The sequence below is a fragment of the Setaria italica genome, chromosome VIII (genome assembly GCF_000263155.2).
Source record: "Setaria italica strain Yugu1 chromosome VIII, Setaria_italica_v2.0, whole genome shotgun sequence".
Classification (NCBI taxonomy): Eukaryota; Viridiplantae; Streptophyta; class Magnoliopsida; order Poales; family Poaceae; genus Setaria; species Setaria italica.
Genome location: NC_028457.1, coordinates 2220099 through 2237376, shown reverse-complemented (window position 1 = coordinate 2237376; position 17278 = coordinate 2220099). Strand labels below are relative to the sequence as shown.

Below are 17278 nucleotides of genomic sequence, written 5' to 3'. Positions count from 1 at the left end.
AATATAAAAAGAAAAAAAACAGAAAAACGGCCCATCAACCTGTCTAGGTCCAATAATGCAAGGATGGATTCAAGTGGCACGTTCAAAAAAAGCGAACGTCACGCTCAACTAGGCCGTTAGGTGACATCCCATATCCTTTCGCCTTCCCCAAGCGGCCCGCCCACGCGCACACAGCCGGAGTGGGGAGAGAGAGAGAGAGAGCCGGCGGGCGACACGGCGACACCCGCAGAGTGGCACGACGATTCCACTCGACGACGCTCCAGGCCGCGCCGGCGCGCCCCACAATGGCTCTCGCCACCTCCCACCACCATCACCGCCTCTTCGGCGCCGCCCCCTCCGCCTCCTCCGCCGCTGCGGCCTCCCGCCTGCCGCTGCGGGGGTTCCTCCGCTCCCGAGCCGCCTTCCCTGCTCCGCTCGCGGCCGCGCGGAGGTGAGCGGTCCGATCTCCGGGTTAATCCGGTCCTGCTTGTGCTTGTCTGTGGTGCTCGACTCCTGCGAGGGTTCGCGATCGGCCGGTGCCTGCGTGCTCGCGAACCGGATCGGTGCCCGCTTTTCGCTGTCCGTGACGGGATGGGCTCGTCGCCGGTGGCAGCTACAGTTCCCTTTTGTTCGTTTGCTTGTTATAAAGGACCGATCAGATATGGTTTGATGGGCCTTTTTGGATTAGGAATCATGGTGCGACAGTTCTCATCGGCTTGGTTCGTGATTTGCTAGATTTGCATTACATGATTGTACCTGTGCCTATGCCTAGCTGCGCTTTGCAATTGGTCATTGGGATCTCTATATTGATTCCAAGGGTGAAAAGAAGACCTGCACATCCTCTTGTGTTTTGGTTTGTTCCAATTTTGTGCATGTATCTATTCAACACTGAACTTAGTGAACAATTTCAGATAAACCACGTTCCCATTCTTATGCTACACAGTTCCTTAATTCTCCGAATACAATCATGTGCAGTAGTATCTCATCCAATCCTGTATTTTTATGTGCTGATATATGTATATATATTTGTTTCTGCTATCATCTCACCAGAATATGTTGCCAATCTGTCGACTCAGCTAATGTGTTGGGAGCTTCTTCCACGGTATGTTCACATAACTTTTTCTTTGTACAATGTACATGCACACTTTCTTGGAACATGTCTTTATATGGTGGAACCAGTAGCACACCCTTACAGTTTTCATTATATATGCTTGCTTGTCTATCGATCTGCCTGCATTTGAATCTTAATGTTTGCATATAAACTGCCTATCTGCTGGCATACTCAATTGATTAAATTTTGGCTTTAGCATGTGCAGTTTTCTTATTTCTCTTCAGTTTATTTCTCATACGTACTCCTATTGTGATGCTGCTTTTGGACTTATTCAATACTCCGCTGATTGATGCTTTTTATTTGTATTATTGGGAAACAATTTACCCAGACATCTGATGAGGCAGTTCCAGTGCCACTCGTCATGATAGATCAAGATTCAGACCGTGATGCAACCATCGTGCAGTTGAGTTTTGGAGACCGTCTGGGGGCACTACTTGACACGGTACAAATTTCTTATGCTTTCTCTTTAGACTGCTGCCCAAAAACATGTTTTTGCTATTAATTTTTGTCATATCTGTCAATTATTTTATTTTGGCCCTGGTATTCACTATTTGCAGATGAAGGCACTCAAGGACCTGGGCCTTGATGTCACGAAAGGAACTGTGGCAACTGACTCAGCTGTCACACAAACAAAGTTCCACATCATGCGATTGTGGGTGCTTGCCACTTTCTGTTTACTGTGTTTTCGTATACGGTATCTAGTTGTCTGTGTCTATGTAGTAGGACGATGGCATCCACTGTTCATGCGCATACATTCACTTTTTGAATGCTTCAATTTGTTTAAGTGCACAATATCAGCACATTTATCCTTGTGCCTGTATTTAGTTTTCATGTGATCAGTTTCCTTGACTATACTCTTTCCCTGTACACTCATTTGTTTGTTGAAATAAGGTTCCACTATTTTTGAGCTAGCCTAGTTCCTTCTGAAATCATATAATCGTGGCACATATGCTACTGCACATCTCATCAATCTTAGGGAGTATTCACAATCTTTCTTGAAATTCCTTGTTCAATCTTAGATGGAAAAAAAAGGATAGCACCCTAGTGACCTTTGGACCAAGATTTCATTTAAATTCTGTACTCATCCATCATAAGATAAATTTTATTTGGATTATTTCCAACTGTAATTTCTTTCCCTCCCTTTTGCATGTATCTAGCGGGCGCAAAGTTGAGGACCCTGACATGTTAGAGAGGATACGGCTAACCATCATTAACAACATTCTGCAATATCATCCTGTATGTTCCAGATTCTTGTGTTTGTCAATTTGGCGTTGTTACTATTTCACATATTTTTCATTGAATGTATCTAACACAGTAGCATGTCAATTGGTCCATAGGAATCAAGTGAGAAGTTAGCAATGGGTGAATTTTTTGGAATAAAACCTCCTGAGAAGAAGGCAAGTATAGTGCATGTTCTCATTCTGTATGCTATACTGTACCATGCTGTCTGGGTATGATATATTTTGTATTTCCAACTACAATATGTGATTTTTCTTAATTTTATGAAATGGAAAAATGTAAATAGTTAAGCCTCTTGTGTCATTACGCTACGGTTTGTGCTTTGATGACTTTATAGTTTATCCTGAACTTCTTAGTCTTTGAACTGGCAGGTTGATATTGATATTGCAACTCATGTGGTTGTGGAAGATGATGGACCAAAAAGAAGGTTCGATTCTGCCAGCTCCTAGTGATGTTTTACTGTTTATTTAGCATCATGATTCAAGAACGTATGATCACTTCTAGAATAATTGTTATATTTCATGTTTGATGATATGTTGGCATTTCCACATGTATGGTTTTATGACCTTATCCCAGCATACACATGATATTTGAAAATTCATGAATATGCTCTATACATTTAAAAATTCAAGATGCATTAACAGTTAGTTACGGCAAAGCATAAGCCAGAGCCTATACATTTGAAAATTCAAATATTGACACCAAGTGATATTTCCTGAATCTTCTGTGGTTTAAGATGCATTAGCTGTTACTGTACGGCAAGGCATAAGCCAGAGTGTCTTAGGTTGAATCCACACTTAGGCTCAAAAAGAACTATGCGTCACATCTCACACAAGCCAAGCAATTAGTAAACTGGATCGGATTAGAAAACAGAAAGTTTTAAGTATGAAGGACAGGACAAGAATGTGATGGGCATGGGCAGTACAACTCTAGGCCAGGCCCCCATTTTTTGTCTGTCTACAGCCTGTAATCTGTATCACTCTGGAGTCAGGATCCTATTTTGCCTATATTTTGGTTTTGGCATAAGAACCAGCTCTGCCTACCTATCCACCCCGCTCCCCTGTCTGAACTTTCCATATTGCTATGTGTTTCTTTTTTGTTTATACAGTGCCGCATCGTTTGCAATTCTTATTAGTTTTTGTTGAATATGCACAGCATGCTTTACATAGAGACAGCTGATCGGCCTGGCCTACTTCTGGAAATAATGAAGATCATTACTGACACAAACGTTGATGTGGAATCTGCTGAGATTGATACTGAAGTATGCTGTATTCCATTTTCTTGCCCTTCTAGTTGCTAAGGCCATCAGAGCTCATATCTGAATATCTGATACTTATACAGGGTTTGGTTGTCAAGGACAAGTTTCATGTGAGTTACAGAGGCGCAAAACTAAACAGCTCCTTATCTCAGGTGTTGTCATGTCTTAATTAGATACTTCATTGGCCATTTAAGCAACAGAATCCTCGTCTCTCTTAACATGGTTTATTTTTGCTTGTGTTCACTTGGCACTCTTTAACTTGCTTATATAGGTGCTGATTAATTGTCTGCGCTATTACCTCCGAAGGCCCGAGACAGATGAAGACAGCTATTGATCGTTATGGTGCCCAGCCTTCCAAGGACTTCAGATCAGAAAGCTGTGAACTCTGCCTTGATTTCCTTTTCCTGTGAAGTGCCTTGTACAAAATATGCCTACTCTGTTCCCAAAATGCTGCCATATAGAAGATGGCATTGGCTTATCAAATCAGTTGGGATATTTTTAGAAGCTTCAGGTTTAGGTTTCAGTAGCTGTATCCCATTTGATTCCGATTGTAAGGGGTAACAGTGGAAGGTCCTCCATTGTGCATGTAAAATACTTGGCTACGATGTCTTCTGTGATGAAATAAAGGAGCATTGCCAAATTACGAAGGTCCTTTTTTGTATCTGATGTTTTTACTGCAACCGATTTGTCGCCGTTATCGAAAGAATTGCATTTATGCTGACCATTGGAGAAATGGGGTTCGGTGGCACCTTTTTTTTTCTTTGAAAAAAAACCTAAGACTTGTGATCGATTGGAGACGTAACTTGAGAATGTCAAGCATTTTTTTTGAAACGATGTCAAGCATATTTTCAGTTCATTGTGGTTAGATTCAAAGCCTCGATTTTTTTCTCGTGGTTTCCTCAATGCACAACACGATGCTGAATATTGGTGTTTGTTTTGGGTTCTTTGTAGTCGTATAAATTGTGATGGCCCTGGATTCATCTAAAAGAACGAACCATTTAAATTTCATCTGAGTTTGGACAGGGTTTGAGAATCCGGATGTTCAGTGGCGCTCGCTTTACCAGCCAGCAAGATTCTTGCACTAATCTGGACGCAAAATCGACGGTGCGGATGGCGCGTGCACCTGTATCGGCGCGGCGACGCAGCGGCAGAGCTGCTCTCGTGAACGTGGCCTTTGTTTCCTCCGATCCCTCCGATCCCTCCCTCTTCAACCCACGGCGCCTTCTCTCTTACTAGCCGCCGCCGCCGCCGCCGCCGCAGCTCAACCGTCGGCTACGCCGCCGCTTCCTGGGCATCTCGGTCCAGCCCTCTCAGCCCGCCCTCCGCGCCAGGTCGGGGGCCGCCGCCTGGGGCGCGCGCGCGCGCCCTCGACCCCGTACGGCGGCCGGAATCTGGTGGATGCGCCGCCGCCATCACCGCAGGTTCCTTCTCGCCGCCGCCGCGCCGTCATTCATGGCGAGGCGTCGCCGGGAAGGACTAGGACTTTAATCCATGCTATTCAACATCCCACACTGCAAATCACAAGCTCCTGTAGCAGCCGCCGCCGCCGCCACCGCCGTCGCGGCTATCCCCAGCAGCTTCCTCTCCTCCTCCTTGCCGGCGCTGGTTCCGCTGCCCCCGCCTCTGCCCGAGGAGAGCCCGTTCGCCGCGCTCCTCGCCGCTGATCCCCCACCGCCGGAACCTCTCCGCCTGGTGCTCGCCGCGGGCGACGTCCGCTCCGCGCTCCGCGGCCTCCCGGGCCTCGCGCGCCAGCTCTTCCGGTGGGCGGAGGCCACGCCGCGGGGCTTCCCGCGCACCGCCTCCGCGTTCGCCGACGTCCTCGTCCCGCTCGCCCAAGCCAACCACCTCCGGGCCGCCTACCCTGTCTCCCTCCGCGCCCTGCACCTCGGCCTCCTCCTCCCCCTCGTGTCCCTCCTCCTATCCGCTCCCCGCTCTCCCTCCAACCAATCCCTGCTCAGCCTCCTCTTACGCTTGTCCACCAAGTTCACGGCCCAATGCGGGGCTCGCGACCCCGCGCCCACGACCTGTTCGACGCTGTGCCTTGCCGCCTTCCGCGAGATGGCGTGCCACGGCGTGGCCCCTGATGTCAAGGACTGCAACCGTGTGCTGCGCGTGCTTCGTGATGCAGCCAGGTGGGACGACGTTCATGCTGTGTATGCAGAGATGCTCCATCTTGGGATTGAGCCAAGCATTGTGACCTACAACACTTTGCTGGATTCTTACTTGAAGGAGGGAAGGAAGGACAAGGCTGGCATGCTGCTGAAGGAGATGGAGACCCAGGGAGGTGATTGCTCTCTGAATGATGTTACATGTAATGTGATGATTAGTTGGTTCACCAGGGAAGGTAATCTGGACAAGGCGGCAAGGCTGGTTGACAGCATGCGGTTGTCCAAGACAGCTTCATCCTTTACTTACAACCCACTTATCACTGCATTGCTTGAAAGGGGTTTTATAGAAAAGGTTGAGTCTTTGCAGTTGGAGATGGAGAATGAGGGCATTATGCCTACAGTGGTGACATACAATGCCATTATTGATGGGCTCCTTAAAAGTGGGCAGGTAGAAGCTGCGCAGGTGAAATTTGTGGAAATGAGGGCGATGGGCTTACTGCCAGACTTGATTACTTACAGTTTGTTGATAAAGGGTTATTGTAAGGCAGGCAATTTGAAGGAGGCATTTTGGTTGCTTGGTGATTTGAGACGTGCTGGGTTGGGACCAACAGTTTTGAAATATAATATTCTTATGGATGGTTATTGTAGATTAGGTGATTTAGAAGAAGCTAGGAGATTGAAAGAGGAAATGGTAGAGCAAGGCTGTTTGCCTGATGTTTGTACATATACTATTCTCATGAATGGTTCGTGTAAGGTGAGGAGCCTTGCTATGGCAAGAGAGTTCTTTGATGAGATGCTGAGCAAAGGTTTGCAGCCAGACTCCTTTGCCTATAACACCAGGATTTGCGCAGAGCTAACCCTAGGGGCTACTTCCAAGGCTTTCCAGTTGAAGGAGGTGATGGTGTTGGAAGGAATATATCCTGATACAGTCACATACAATATTCTTATTGATGGACTGTGCAAGACTGGTAACCTGAAAGATGCCAAAGATCTGAGGACAAAGATGGTCACTGATGGTTTACAGCCTGATTTTATCACATATACCTGCTTGATTCACGCGCATTGTGAAAGAGGACTCCTAAGAGAAGCAATAGAACTTCTTGGTAACATGATCTCAGATCAGTTTTCACCCTCAGCTGTGACCTATACCTTTTTAATTCATGCATACTGTAGAAGAGGAAACCTTTATTCAGCATATGGTTGGTTTCGGAAGATGCTGGAGGAAGGAGTTGAACCTGATGAAATAACATATAATGTGCTCATACATGCACTATGCAGGACAGGCAGAACTCAACTAGCTTATCGTCATTTCCATGAGATGCTGGAAAGGGGATTAATACCAAACAGATGTACATATACTTTTTTGATATATGGGAACTGTAGAGAAGGCAACTGGGAAGATGCAATGAGATTGTATTTTGAGATGCATCAGAATGGTATTCATCCAGATGATTGCACACATAATGCCTTGTTTAAAGGGTTTGATGAAGGCCGCATGCACCATGCAATTGAGTACTTGGAGAATATCGTTTTGGGTGAATAGATTGTTCTCCCTGAAGATTGACCTATTGTCCTTGCTTCGCGGTCCCTGTAAGAACTTCCCCCTGTATGCATTATCTAGCTTTGCTTATTTCCTCAAGCTGACTTTGCTTTTATGTTCACTCCAGCGATGATAGATGGGGTTCTGTGGGCAATTCCTTTTAGAAGGGAAAGGAAAAGAGAGTTTGAGACAATCTTCTCTAAGTTGCTGGGTGCTTTCCAAATGACTAGTTAAGCACAGAGAGGCCTTCTTGCACTTGCTGCTCAAGAGATCGTTGATGGAGTTGGGGGGTAGTTCTGTTAGAAAGAAGAAAAGAAAATAGTTGAGCACAAACAGGTCTTACTCTTGCTGCTTAAACCTTGTCAGCATTCTTTCCTTGGCATTATATACTTCTGCTATTGGAGACTGTGTGGTAGGAATGTGCTCCAGTTTCTAAAAACCTCTCATAGTCTTACTATACGATTCTGTCCCCTTATTTTCTTTTGATAAGGTGTACTGGAAACCTGTCTATGAATTCCTTATGCCAACTATTTTCAAGTAGTAAATGGCTGCGGTCCCTTTTGTGACTGAGCTTTCTTCAGTTATACATAGGATTTGTCTTGGTAAGAAGATACCAAGAATTTTTTGTACTGAATAATTCTTGTATCACCATCAATTTTGCCATAGGCATAAGTCACAATATATTGACCTGTCAGATATATAGCTGTGTTGTCATTCTTTCCATCAATTAATGAGAAGGTTATCTCTTAATTTTAGCTCTGCGCCACTGTTATTGAATTCAGCTCTCATCAGCATTTGAGGTTTCACTTATTTGCATTCTAATTTCCGAACTCCACAGTTTGCGAGAGGTTGGATCTGCGGTGCAGACTTGCAATATTTTCTGATATGTTCCTTGGTTAGTGATTTAACCAAATAGAAGTAGGAAAAATATGGCCTGTATGCACAAATGATATTTTATCATGTGAACGAGTTAATACTTCGTATAGGTGTTACTAATGCGTAGCATAATTAGGTATGCTACTGTCTAATGCAGTTTCAGTTATTTGATTTGTAATAATCAGTTGTGAACTTATAATATTATAGATTAGGGGCATTTGTGTTCTTACCCCTACTTTGATGTGGAATTGTGATTTTGCCCTCGTTTTCTCAACTTTGTGATTTTGCCCTCAACTATTCACAAGTCAATGCGATTTTGCCTCTAGTCAACGATCAAAATAGGGGCAAATACGCAAAGACCAAGGGTAAAATTGCATTGACTTGTGAATCGTTGAGGGCAAAATCACAAAGTTAAAAAAATGAGGGTTTTAACACAATTGCACTTCAAAGTAGGGGCAAGATCACCAAAAATCCTATAGATTAACTGTAGAAATGAGGTATCCACTTGTCCATTATAGATTAATCTATTCATCTTATCTCTTTCTCCAACTGTATCTTCTAAGAAAAAGGTAAAAAGCTTCAATTCTCATGGACTGAAGCTTTTCATCACCTACTCTTGATTATTAGACTTAGTTTCTCATCGATTGCTTATTGGTGCCATATACATAAGATAAGGTGGCATTTCTTTTTACTATGTTCACGTTATTTAAGACTCGTGAACATCTAAGGTATATACTACCTCTGGTCCGATTGACTTGTCATTTAGGTCATTGATACAGTCTCCAATGCACAACATCAATCAATACTTTTCTTAGGCATATGCTCTAAAACTAGTGAATTTTAATCATTGGTGTAATTTTGATGATGACTCAGTTGATGTTCTCATGCGAAAAGTAAACTGAATACTTTTATATATATGTAAGTTATCATCAAAGTTTTAACTGTTTGATTGCATGCTTTCTGGGATGACATCAATTTTGGACCAAAGGATAAGTACCAAGGTCCCACGTACTGTTGTAATTATTTGATATGCTGGAGAACAATAGCTTAAAGTGACAGTATAGTATCATATTTTGCATTAGACCAGTCTTGCTTTTGTAGGACTACAACTTCTGGAAAAAGAGTGAACTAAATAGCAGCTCGCAGCTGCAGTTCTCAGCATTTTGAAAATGGATCTATTGTCGCATAGTTGAGGGCTCTTATCCTACCAAGAGTACCTTGAGAATTCAGTCAGTCGACCCATCTACCAGCATGAACGTATGTCCACCTTCTGGAACTTCATGATACTTGGTCCATGGAATTGGAAGCTTCATGAAAATGTGCCTCTGCAGCTCAACAAGCACTAGCTTATGTTCATATCCTTGCCAGATGTATCCAGAACCCTCATTTTGAGGAAATGGATTGGTATTATTCATTGGATTAAGCTCCCAACTTCCAAAAGCTACAAGCAAATCATGATGGATTGATTCGTAGATCCATTGCTGCCTTGATTTATTTTGAAAAATGAAGTAGCCGATCAGTGTCGTGCCAACAAATGTTAAGAAAATGCATATTATTTTGTTTTAGGTCAACCTTGATTACACGCTTCTTTTGATATTCTTTCTTCCTGTAATATGTAAATGTACTATTATATTACTCTCTATGGCCTGAATACATAGGAAGTCAGTCCTTGTATCACATCTTTAATTAACCTTCTCTGTGAAGTAGTATTTCGTGCAATGCGATCTTTCTTCTGCATTTACATCTGAGGCTTTGATTTACCTCAAGAGTCCTTGGCATTCCCATCATCTTCTAAAGGACCTCTGGGTCATCCACAGGTAAAGCAAGGATGGTATGTTATGTGCAATCCAGAGAGCCCTCTGCTTTTGCCCAATCAGGTTCTTGAAGGCCTGCCTGGATGCTATAGATGGGAAGGAGGTGTAGCTGATAATTGGCACGGTGTGTATTCATTGTTTTACTTGTATAATTTTCAGCAATAGGTTCATATCCATGCCAATAGTTCATTATTTGTGATTCATGTGTACCTCTGTTTCCTACGTCTGACTGTCGTAAGCATGATTCCAAGGTTGATTTCTTGCTCCTGGATGCTGGCTGTCCATTACAACAAGCTTCCTGGCTTTGCTCAGATTGGTGAAGAGGAGAGGGTACAAGACACGAGCAGTATGGCTGGTGTAGTTCCGGATGGTCACTAGCAGGCTGGTAGTATGCTGTAGGAAAAAGTGCAACAATTGATAACTGCACGTCTCCGTTCAAATGGTTTTGAGATAAGCATGGTCCTTAAGATTTTAACATCTGGTACCTACAATAAAACACAAACAGTGGCACGGCATTTGTACATGAATTCAAAGATGGTCCGAATATATGAATGATCTTTTGAATACTGATGCAAATGTATAGTAACATAACCATCCAATTTGATGAATCTGAATAAAGAAAACCTGTTTCTGCTTAAATCATGGCGCACTATGTTTTTCTTTCTTTGGTAAAAACTGTTCCTGCTAAAATTGCAGCTTCGGTTCCTGGTTTTGGAATCTTCGGGTGTCGGTTTAGTGTTTTTTTTTAAAAAAAATCAAGTCGGTTTAATAGGTTGGAAACACCCGATTGCCCGAAAAAAAACGAAAGCGTCTGCCGTTCCACTTTCGATTCCCTTACTCCCAAGGCCAAAAGCCCACGCAATTATGGCCCAATTATCCTCCCATAGGCCTAGCCCATTGCTGCAGCCCACAGCCCACATCTCACAAAATTCCCCATCGTCGTGTCTCGTTCTATTCCGTTCGTCCCGGAAGTCGCCGTCGTCAGAGGAGACGACGCGCCGCCGCCGCCGCGCCGCTGCCGCTCCGCCTCTCTCTCAACTAGGGGATCAGAATGGCTCTACGGGCCGCAAGGAGGCTAGCTTCTTGTAGCCGCCAAGGACGCCTCCTCCTGCCCTCTCAGGCTCAGGCCCCATGCAACCCTCCGGCGGCCGCGGCGGCGGCCTTCCTCCACTCCCACGCCACCAGCTTCGGTGCGCATCCCTCCTATCCATCACTCCCTCTTGTTTCGAAGCAGAGATCCTGAAATCTCTGTCTTTTTCATCAGGGTACAAGCAGGTGCGCGAGGAGGAAAAGAGCAGATTGGTTGGCAACGTTTTCAGCAGCGTGGCTTCCAGCTACGACCTCATGAACGATCTCATGAGCGTCGGCCTGCATAGGCTGTGGAAGGACAGGTTGCTGCTGCATACCCTTGCCGTTGCCGATTCTTTTTTTTTTTAACACACTCCAACCAACTCCGATTCTTTTCTTTCAGGCTTGTTTCCAAGTTGAACCCCTTTCCGGGGATGAAGCATCTCGACGTGGCTGGTGGAACAGGTAATGCCCGTTCCCCTGATTGCTTTCAGCTGTGCCGTAGAAATAGCAAATACAAACTTTACTAACATAAACAGTATTTGTTCTATCTTAATTCGCCATTCAATTTATCTATATAATCAGTGCATTGGTAGTTAGTCCTGAGATTCCAGCATTATCAATGCTTCAATGTGCATTTTCAGTTGTGATCATGCATCTTGTTTATGGTTATTGTTTACTGTTTCTCTTGAAAGGTTCTATTTCCAGGAGCTCTTGTGTAATTTTCAAGTTCTCCTAAGTGCAGCATGAAATTTGAAGAACAAAACTCTGATGACTGTTCATGTCATTCCTATGACTTCAGGGGATGTTGCTTTTCGTGTACTGGAAAGAATCAAGAGCGTGGGCCACAGAGCTATGCAGGGTACTCTTACTGCTACCGAAGAAGACACCCACATTTATGTCTGTGACATTAATCCAAATATGCTAAACGTTGGGAAGAAGCGTGCTGTAGAAAGAGGTCTTGAACATGAACTTTTTAATTTTGCCACCTACATCTCAAGTGTGGTTTCTGTTGTTCAAGAGTTGATTTTTATTTTTAGGTTACAGTGAAGAACATTGTCTTAGCTGGATACAAGGAGATGCAGAAGCTCTGAGTTTTGAGGATGGATCTATGGATGGCTATACCATCGCATTTGGGATCAGAAATGTGACACACATTGAGAAAGTCCTATCGGAAGCTTACAGGTTAGCTAATTTAGAAATCCCACTCTCAAACCAAAAAACTAGTAGTGCTTATGCTTCGAAGCATGTTGTGAGTTGTCCCCACTGTTCTGAACTTATAATTTGTGTCCATTTTTCATGTGCTGTATCCTTGGATTAAGTTTTCCTTCTTCAAGTGCAGTATTATAAGTTAAAATTTTCATATTCTGCTATGTTTGCTTAGTTGATGCTTGATGGTTCTAAAATCTCATTACTATTGCACGGACAAGCATGTTCGAGAGTCCATTGCTTAGTTGATGGTTCTAAAATCTCTTTACTATCACATTGATTGGCATGTTTCAGAGTTCTAAAGCGAGGAGGAAGGTTCCTATGCTTGGAGTTGAGTCATGTGGATGTCCCGGTTTTTAAACAGATGTAAGTTTACTTAATACTGTTTATTTGTCTTTGTAGGATTAACTTGTATGAGAGATGATGCTTTGAATATTCTTTTTCATGCGTGATAGAAAAAATAAACAAGCAAATACCTGAGCTACAATGTTTTCAACTATCTCGCAGTTAATGTCCAAAATTCACAATTGGTGCTTAGTGCTAACCATATTAACAGGTTGCCACCTGTAGCACACCGTCTTAAACATTGTTCAAGGGTGTCCGAAAGTGATCATGTTTTCTGTCTATTGTAAAAAGGCTGTTTATCCCTTTAAGAAAAATGAAAAAAATGCTAATATTGTCCTTGCTAGGGCTCTGTGAAAACAGTGTAAGTTTTCCTTCTGTCTGACAGTGAAAAATGCAGTGCAAGTGTTATGTCCTATAGTATCTTTTTTTTCTGTCTTTTGAATTTGCTGCCCTTTTTTCAGCTACGATGTTTATTCATTTTCTGTGGTTCCAACTATGGGAGAGCTGGTTGCTGGTGATCGACAGTCGTACCAATACTTGGTTGAGAGTATCCGTCGGTTCCCAAATCAGGTAATGGTGTTGGAGTTATTTGCGCTTTTGTTATCAACAAATATGAACAAATGATTATATTGTTTCTGGCATTTTCTGCTTCATCCTCTCCAGGTTTGCGCAAGTATTAACTGGTACCTTATAAAATAGGCATATTTATAGCTTTTGCTGGGATAGATGTTAAGCTAGAAGATAGGGGTGAGAGTGACTAGTAAAAATTGACGAGCTGACCAGACTTCTTTTGCCTTTGTAGGAAAAGTTTGCTCAGATGATCCAGGAAGCTGGATTCGAGAGGGTGGAATATGAGAATCTCGTGGGTGGTGTAGTTGCCATTCACTCTGGACTGAAACTGTAGAATAGCAAGCTGAACCAGACGAAACTTGGGCAGTAGGGTTTTTTCCCCCTTCTTGTTGTTGGCCTCCAGATGAGGATGGATGTTTTCACCTCGTAAAAATAGTGTAAGATTATCAAGCAATGAAGCATCATCCCATGGCAATTGATTTCGCAAAGGGCGGCCTTCCAAAATGTAATGAATGACATCCAGATTGTGTACACCTACTTTATTTTTTGTTTGACATAGACCACCCTGGAATACGTATTTATAATTTTTTTTCTAAAGTTTGGGCAGCACATGAAGACTCAGAATCCTGCAAGATTGTATAATTGCTATATTTATTTATGCCAAATAGATTTCAGGCACCAAATAATGCACACGAATGAAGGAAACATTCCAGTTCTTCCACTGTGATGATATAACTATTGTATTGCATTTCACTACACATGAGTTTGAGTGCGACCTGATTCGGGATTTACCCTTTTTCGTATCTTGGCTCCTGTCTGTCAGGTTTTTCTCCTGTGTCGCTGTTTATGTGCTCCGTGCAAGGTTGCAACTGAGAGGGGTATCAGTACATCACTGCTGTGAATAAGGGATAAGATCTGTGAATGCTATTGCAGTACACAGGCCTAGTCATCTCTGAGTTGTTGGTACTGATCGAGCAAGCTGGCAGCAGATCAGACATCAGAAAGGTGCTTAGCTAAGTGGATTATTCAGAGGCGTGCTCTTGGTATCTGGTGACATTCAGAGCTGCAATCTATTTTTTCTGCACTCATGATCTCCCCTCGATGGCCGTGTCGTTCAGAGTTTTCACTTTGAATGCAAGTGGGTACTGGAATGAATCTGTAATATGTCGCCAAGAATGTCGTGCTAAAGCATCGAGTCACACAACCAAGATTACTCAGAAACTGGTGACCATTTTCGGTGCGCATTGACAGAGAAACTACACTGACCTGGATCACACCATGTGATTCACATGGCCTCCCCAGACTTGCAAGATGGTATTGCTTGGTGGGCAACTGAATTAGTTGGCTTGGCACCACGCAAATGGATCCCTGTATCAGAGCCCAGTCCTGTGGATTTCAGCACAGGATGATTGTGTCCTGCCTTTCTGCTTACCTGAACACCCCCAGACCTTGCAGGATGGATATGAGCTTAAGAGCTTTAATGCAATGTGCAACGTCTGTCGTCGTTTCAAGTTTTCAACAGAAAGATCTCTCGAGAAATATGAGCAGATCCTTACCAAATCCTGCAGGGGTTTGCCAGCATGTGGGATAAAAAAATTAATCTCTCCAAATCTCATGGCGTTGACCCCCATTCCATGAACCAAATTCACAAGGAACTTGCCCACTGTCAACCCCCATAATCACAAGTTTTGAGTATTATCTTGTGTGATTGGATACTCACTAGTACTCAAGGGGTGGCATGATCCATGAAGATTCGTTGCAGCATGGCCCTCTTCCTTCAGAAGTCTTCATGTCATGATCTGAATATCTAATTGCCTCCCGACATTGGCCCACAATGATCCTCCCGTCATTCAGGTTGGTTGGTTACCACTCTGATGTTCTGGGACAAAGGCTCAGTGGACGGCTCCTTTTTGCCGAGGGGCTTCAAACATCAGAGGTGTCGAATAACAGCTTATGACAACAACCAAGAAACATCGCCATCTGCATGGAGGTGAAAGGTGCCTATTATTGTGCTGTGCCCCAGAGATATATGAATGGAACTTGCTAATGAAGCTGATTAGCTGAACATGGTAAAGCAACCTTTGACTTTAGTTACTGTTTTAGTATAGGTATAAGAGCAACTAGTGAAGATTTTCTGTAACTGGAACTGGTCAAGATGCCATAGACACTAGTCACCAGTCACCATTCAGGATACCAACATAAGGATGCGCAGGGTACAAAATCGGCTGTATACCAATTATTGGAAGCTGGCTGGGTATTGCTCCCATAGAACTTTGGCAGCTGACCATACCAATCTTTAGCCACAGAATATGGAAAAAGTGAAATTCACTGAAAAGTAACTTGAAAATCACTGAAATCAGTGGAGAACAAAAAAAATGAAACCAACACAAATCATTTGATGTAGGGATTATGAGAAAGCCCTTAGCTGATATTGCTAAACTGGTCCAATTTCCCCCAAAAAATATACCCTATAGAGATTTTCCTACCAATGGAGCTATGATATGCACTTACCATTGTCTGGACAGCTACAAGATTCCACTACCTTAGCTAGGTGTCAAGCAAATATCATGGCATTGGCCGGGAGCACAAAATAGTCACCAAGCTGTACTTGACTCCACTTCTACCACTTGCGCATGGTGCCAAGCAGGCATGATGGCATTTGACTATAATAGAAGAATGCACAAACCTGTACTTGGCTCCACCTCTTATGGAAATCTATAAAGATTTTTTAATACCTCAAAAGAAGATCCTATGAACTTTTTATAACTGAATTGACATCTCTGCACTAGACAGCACCCCTACATGATGAAGTGGTGGCGGCACTGCGTTCTGTTCCTTTATTCTCTTCAGTTTTGACTTGTCATAGCATTCCAAAGAAGAGAATAAACAGATAATAATGGTAAATTAGCTGGTATCACAGTTTGATGAAAGATTCTAGCAGCAATTGAACTCAAAGATTCTCTTTTCCTTAACAAAAAAAGAGACAGCTAAATGAGGGCTGTCTAAACGAATAAGCCAGCAAAGATGAGCATTTGAGGGTTGAGAGGCTTCCACGCGGACAATGCAGCATTTTATCTCCTAGATAATTTGAAAAAGAAATATTAGAAAACAGGAGCATAAGAATGTGGGCAATTTAAGTAAACATCAAATCAGTTATGCCAAATGGAATTGATAGTTTCGCCAAAACCAAATTCCCAAGAATCATATTCCTTTCTTTCCCCATTTAGCTCCAGAAAGGCCATACTTCCTAACTTCCTATGAATAATTTCACAGTAAGGTATTTCAATGTGCTCACCAGAAATCAGATGCTACTACAAATTTTCCAGAATATCTCATTTTTGTCCTTTAAAAACTGCAGAGTGGATACACAAATTTGATAAGGTGATTAAGCACCCTATTCTGCAGACCTCAAAGGCTTCCACATCAATAGTGCAGCAATTTTTTTCTCCAAGCCTATGAAAAAATATTCCCCTTGTTTTCCTTCTATCCCACAAAGCCATACTTCCTAATTTGCCACAAGAAATACGATTAAGTTACTCGAAGTGTACTCTCCAGAAATCAGGTGGTATTGATTTTATGGCACACAACAATTTGATAACATGGTTAAGCCTCAAATTCTGCTAAGTGATAGCGATGCAGATTCTACTTGTTGGTGGCTAACACTGTTTCCAGTGATACTAGATAGTTTAGCACTGTAACCTTACTTGCCCACTTCCCTCGAGCTGTGTAATGTTCTATAAAGATACAAAATATACATATTTGTCTATCACATATTTTCTTGAGGACTCCACAGTGAACTGAAATACTTTGTTTCAGTCATGAAATAATATCTACAATATGTTTGCATCACTAATAGAAGGACAATGTTGCACACATATAGTCATTGTTATTCATATCAGATGGTCCTGAGGGAAAAAATGCTTTATCCCAAGAACTGGAAGGAAGATACATGAAGCAATGCTTGAATAGATTCTATCTGTAAGAAAAGATATAACACCTTTTGTTGGCTTTCTTGGAAAAAGTGGTACAACCTTCATGTTGCCTTTTCAGCTGCATCCACAGCATGCCCAACTAAAAAACCGCACATGCCCCGCATCCTCTTTGATCCTACACTTGGCAGCAGGCTCCAAACCACTATAAATAGAGACTTGTCCTCTGCCA

General features: G+C 42.9%; 3 protein-coding genes across 4 annotated transcripts; all 3 read left to right on the top strand.

Moving 5' to 3' along the window:
* The first annotated feature begins 138 nt into the window (after window positions 1-138).
* Window positions 139-4245, top strand: LOC101755500 (ACT domain-containing protein ACR12). The gene is made up of 10 exons (XM_004978642.2): window positions 139-430; window positions 1030-1081; window positions 1419-1532; window positions 1648-1742; window positions 2248-2326; window positions 2428-2487; window positions 2701-2756; window positions 3485-3590; window positions 3671-3739; window positions 3859-4245. The coding sequence occupies exons 1-10, from the start codon at window positions 285-287 to the stop codon at window positions 3919-3921; spliced, it is 840 nt and encodes a 279-aa protein (XP_004978699.1). The 5' UTR covers window positions 139-284; the 3' UTR covers window positions 3922-4245.
* Window positions 4246-4773: 528 nt separating this feature from the next.
* Window positions 4774-10524, top strand: LOC101755093 (pentatricopeptide repeat-containing protein At1g22960, mitochondrial). 2 transcript variants are annotated; one of them, XR_001164644.3, is made up of 4 exons: window positions 4774-7285; window positions 7363-7571; window positions 9929-10049; window positions 10177-10524. XR_001164644.3 is itself a non-coding variant. In XM_004978641.4 (2 exons), exon 1 carries the CDS (start codon window positions 5079-5081, stop codon window positions 7236-7238), a length of 2160 nt encoding a protein of 719 aa, XP_004978698.1. In that variant the 5' UTR covers window positions 4774-5078; the 3' UTR covers window positions 7239-7285; window positions 7363-7990. The 2 variants fall into 2 exon arrangements, 1 of the variants encoding a protein (XP_004978698.1); XM_004978641.4 differs by lacking the exons at window positions 9929-10049; window positions 10177-10524 and having other exon boundaries at window positions 7363-7990.
* A 332-nt stretch (window positions 10525-10856) lies between these two features.
* LOC101754680 (2-methoxy-6-polyprenyl-1,4-benzoquinol methylase, mitochondrial) lies at window positions 10857-13838 on the top strand. Its single transcript, XM_004978640.2, has 8 exons — window positions 10857-11115; window positions 11190-11316; window positions 11397-11458; window positions 11796-11951; window positions 12034-12178; window positions 12497-12568; window positions 13009-13117; window positions 13350-13838. Exons 1-8 carry the CDS (start codon window positions 10977-10979, stop codon window positions 13449-13451), a joined length of 912 nt encoding a protein of 303 aa, XP_004978697.1. The 5' UTR covers window positions 10857-10976; the 3' UTR covers window positions 13452-13838.
* The last annotated feature ends 3440 nt before the right edge of the window (window positions 13839-17278 follow it).

Excerpts from the sequence above, each read along its gene's own strand:
- LOC101755500 (XM_004978642.2), top strand. The coding sequence starts at position 285 with ATGGCTCTCGCCACCTCCCACCACCATCACCGCCTCTTCGGCGCCGCC. Across the intron at positions 1,082-1,418 it reads TGTTGGGAGCTTCTTCCACG|ACATCTGATGAGGCAGTTCC; the intron begins GTATGTTCACAT and ends CAATTTACCCAG. Across the intron at positions 3,740-3,858 it reads TAAACAGCTCCTTATCTCAG|GTGCTGATTAATTGTCTGCG; the intron begins GTGTTGTCATGT and ends TTGCTTATATAG.
- LOC101755093 (XM_004978641.4), top strand. The coding sequence starts at position 5,079 with ATGCTATTCAACATCCCACACTGCAAATCACAAGCTCCTGTAGCAGCC.
- LOC101754680 (XM_004978640.2), top strand. The coding sequence starts at position 10,977 with ATGGCTCTACGGGCCGCAAGGAGGCTAGCTTCTTGTAGCCGCCAAGGA. Across the intron at positions 11,459-11,795 it reads CGACGTGGCTGGTGGAACAG|GGGATGTTGCTTTTCGTGTA; the intron begins GTAATGCCCGTT and ends CTATGACTTCAG. Across the intron at positions 13,118-13,349 it reads TCCGTCGGTTCCCAAATCAG|GAAAAGTTTGCTCAGATGAT; the intron begins GTAATGGTGTTG and ends TTGCCTTTGTAG.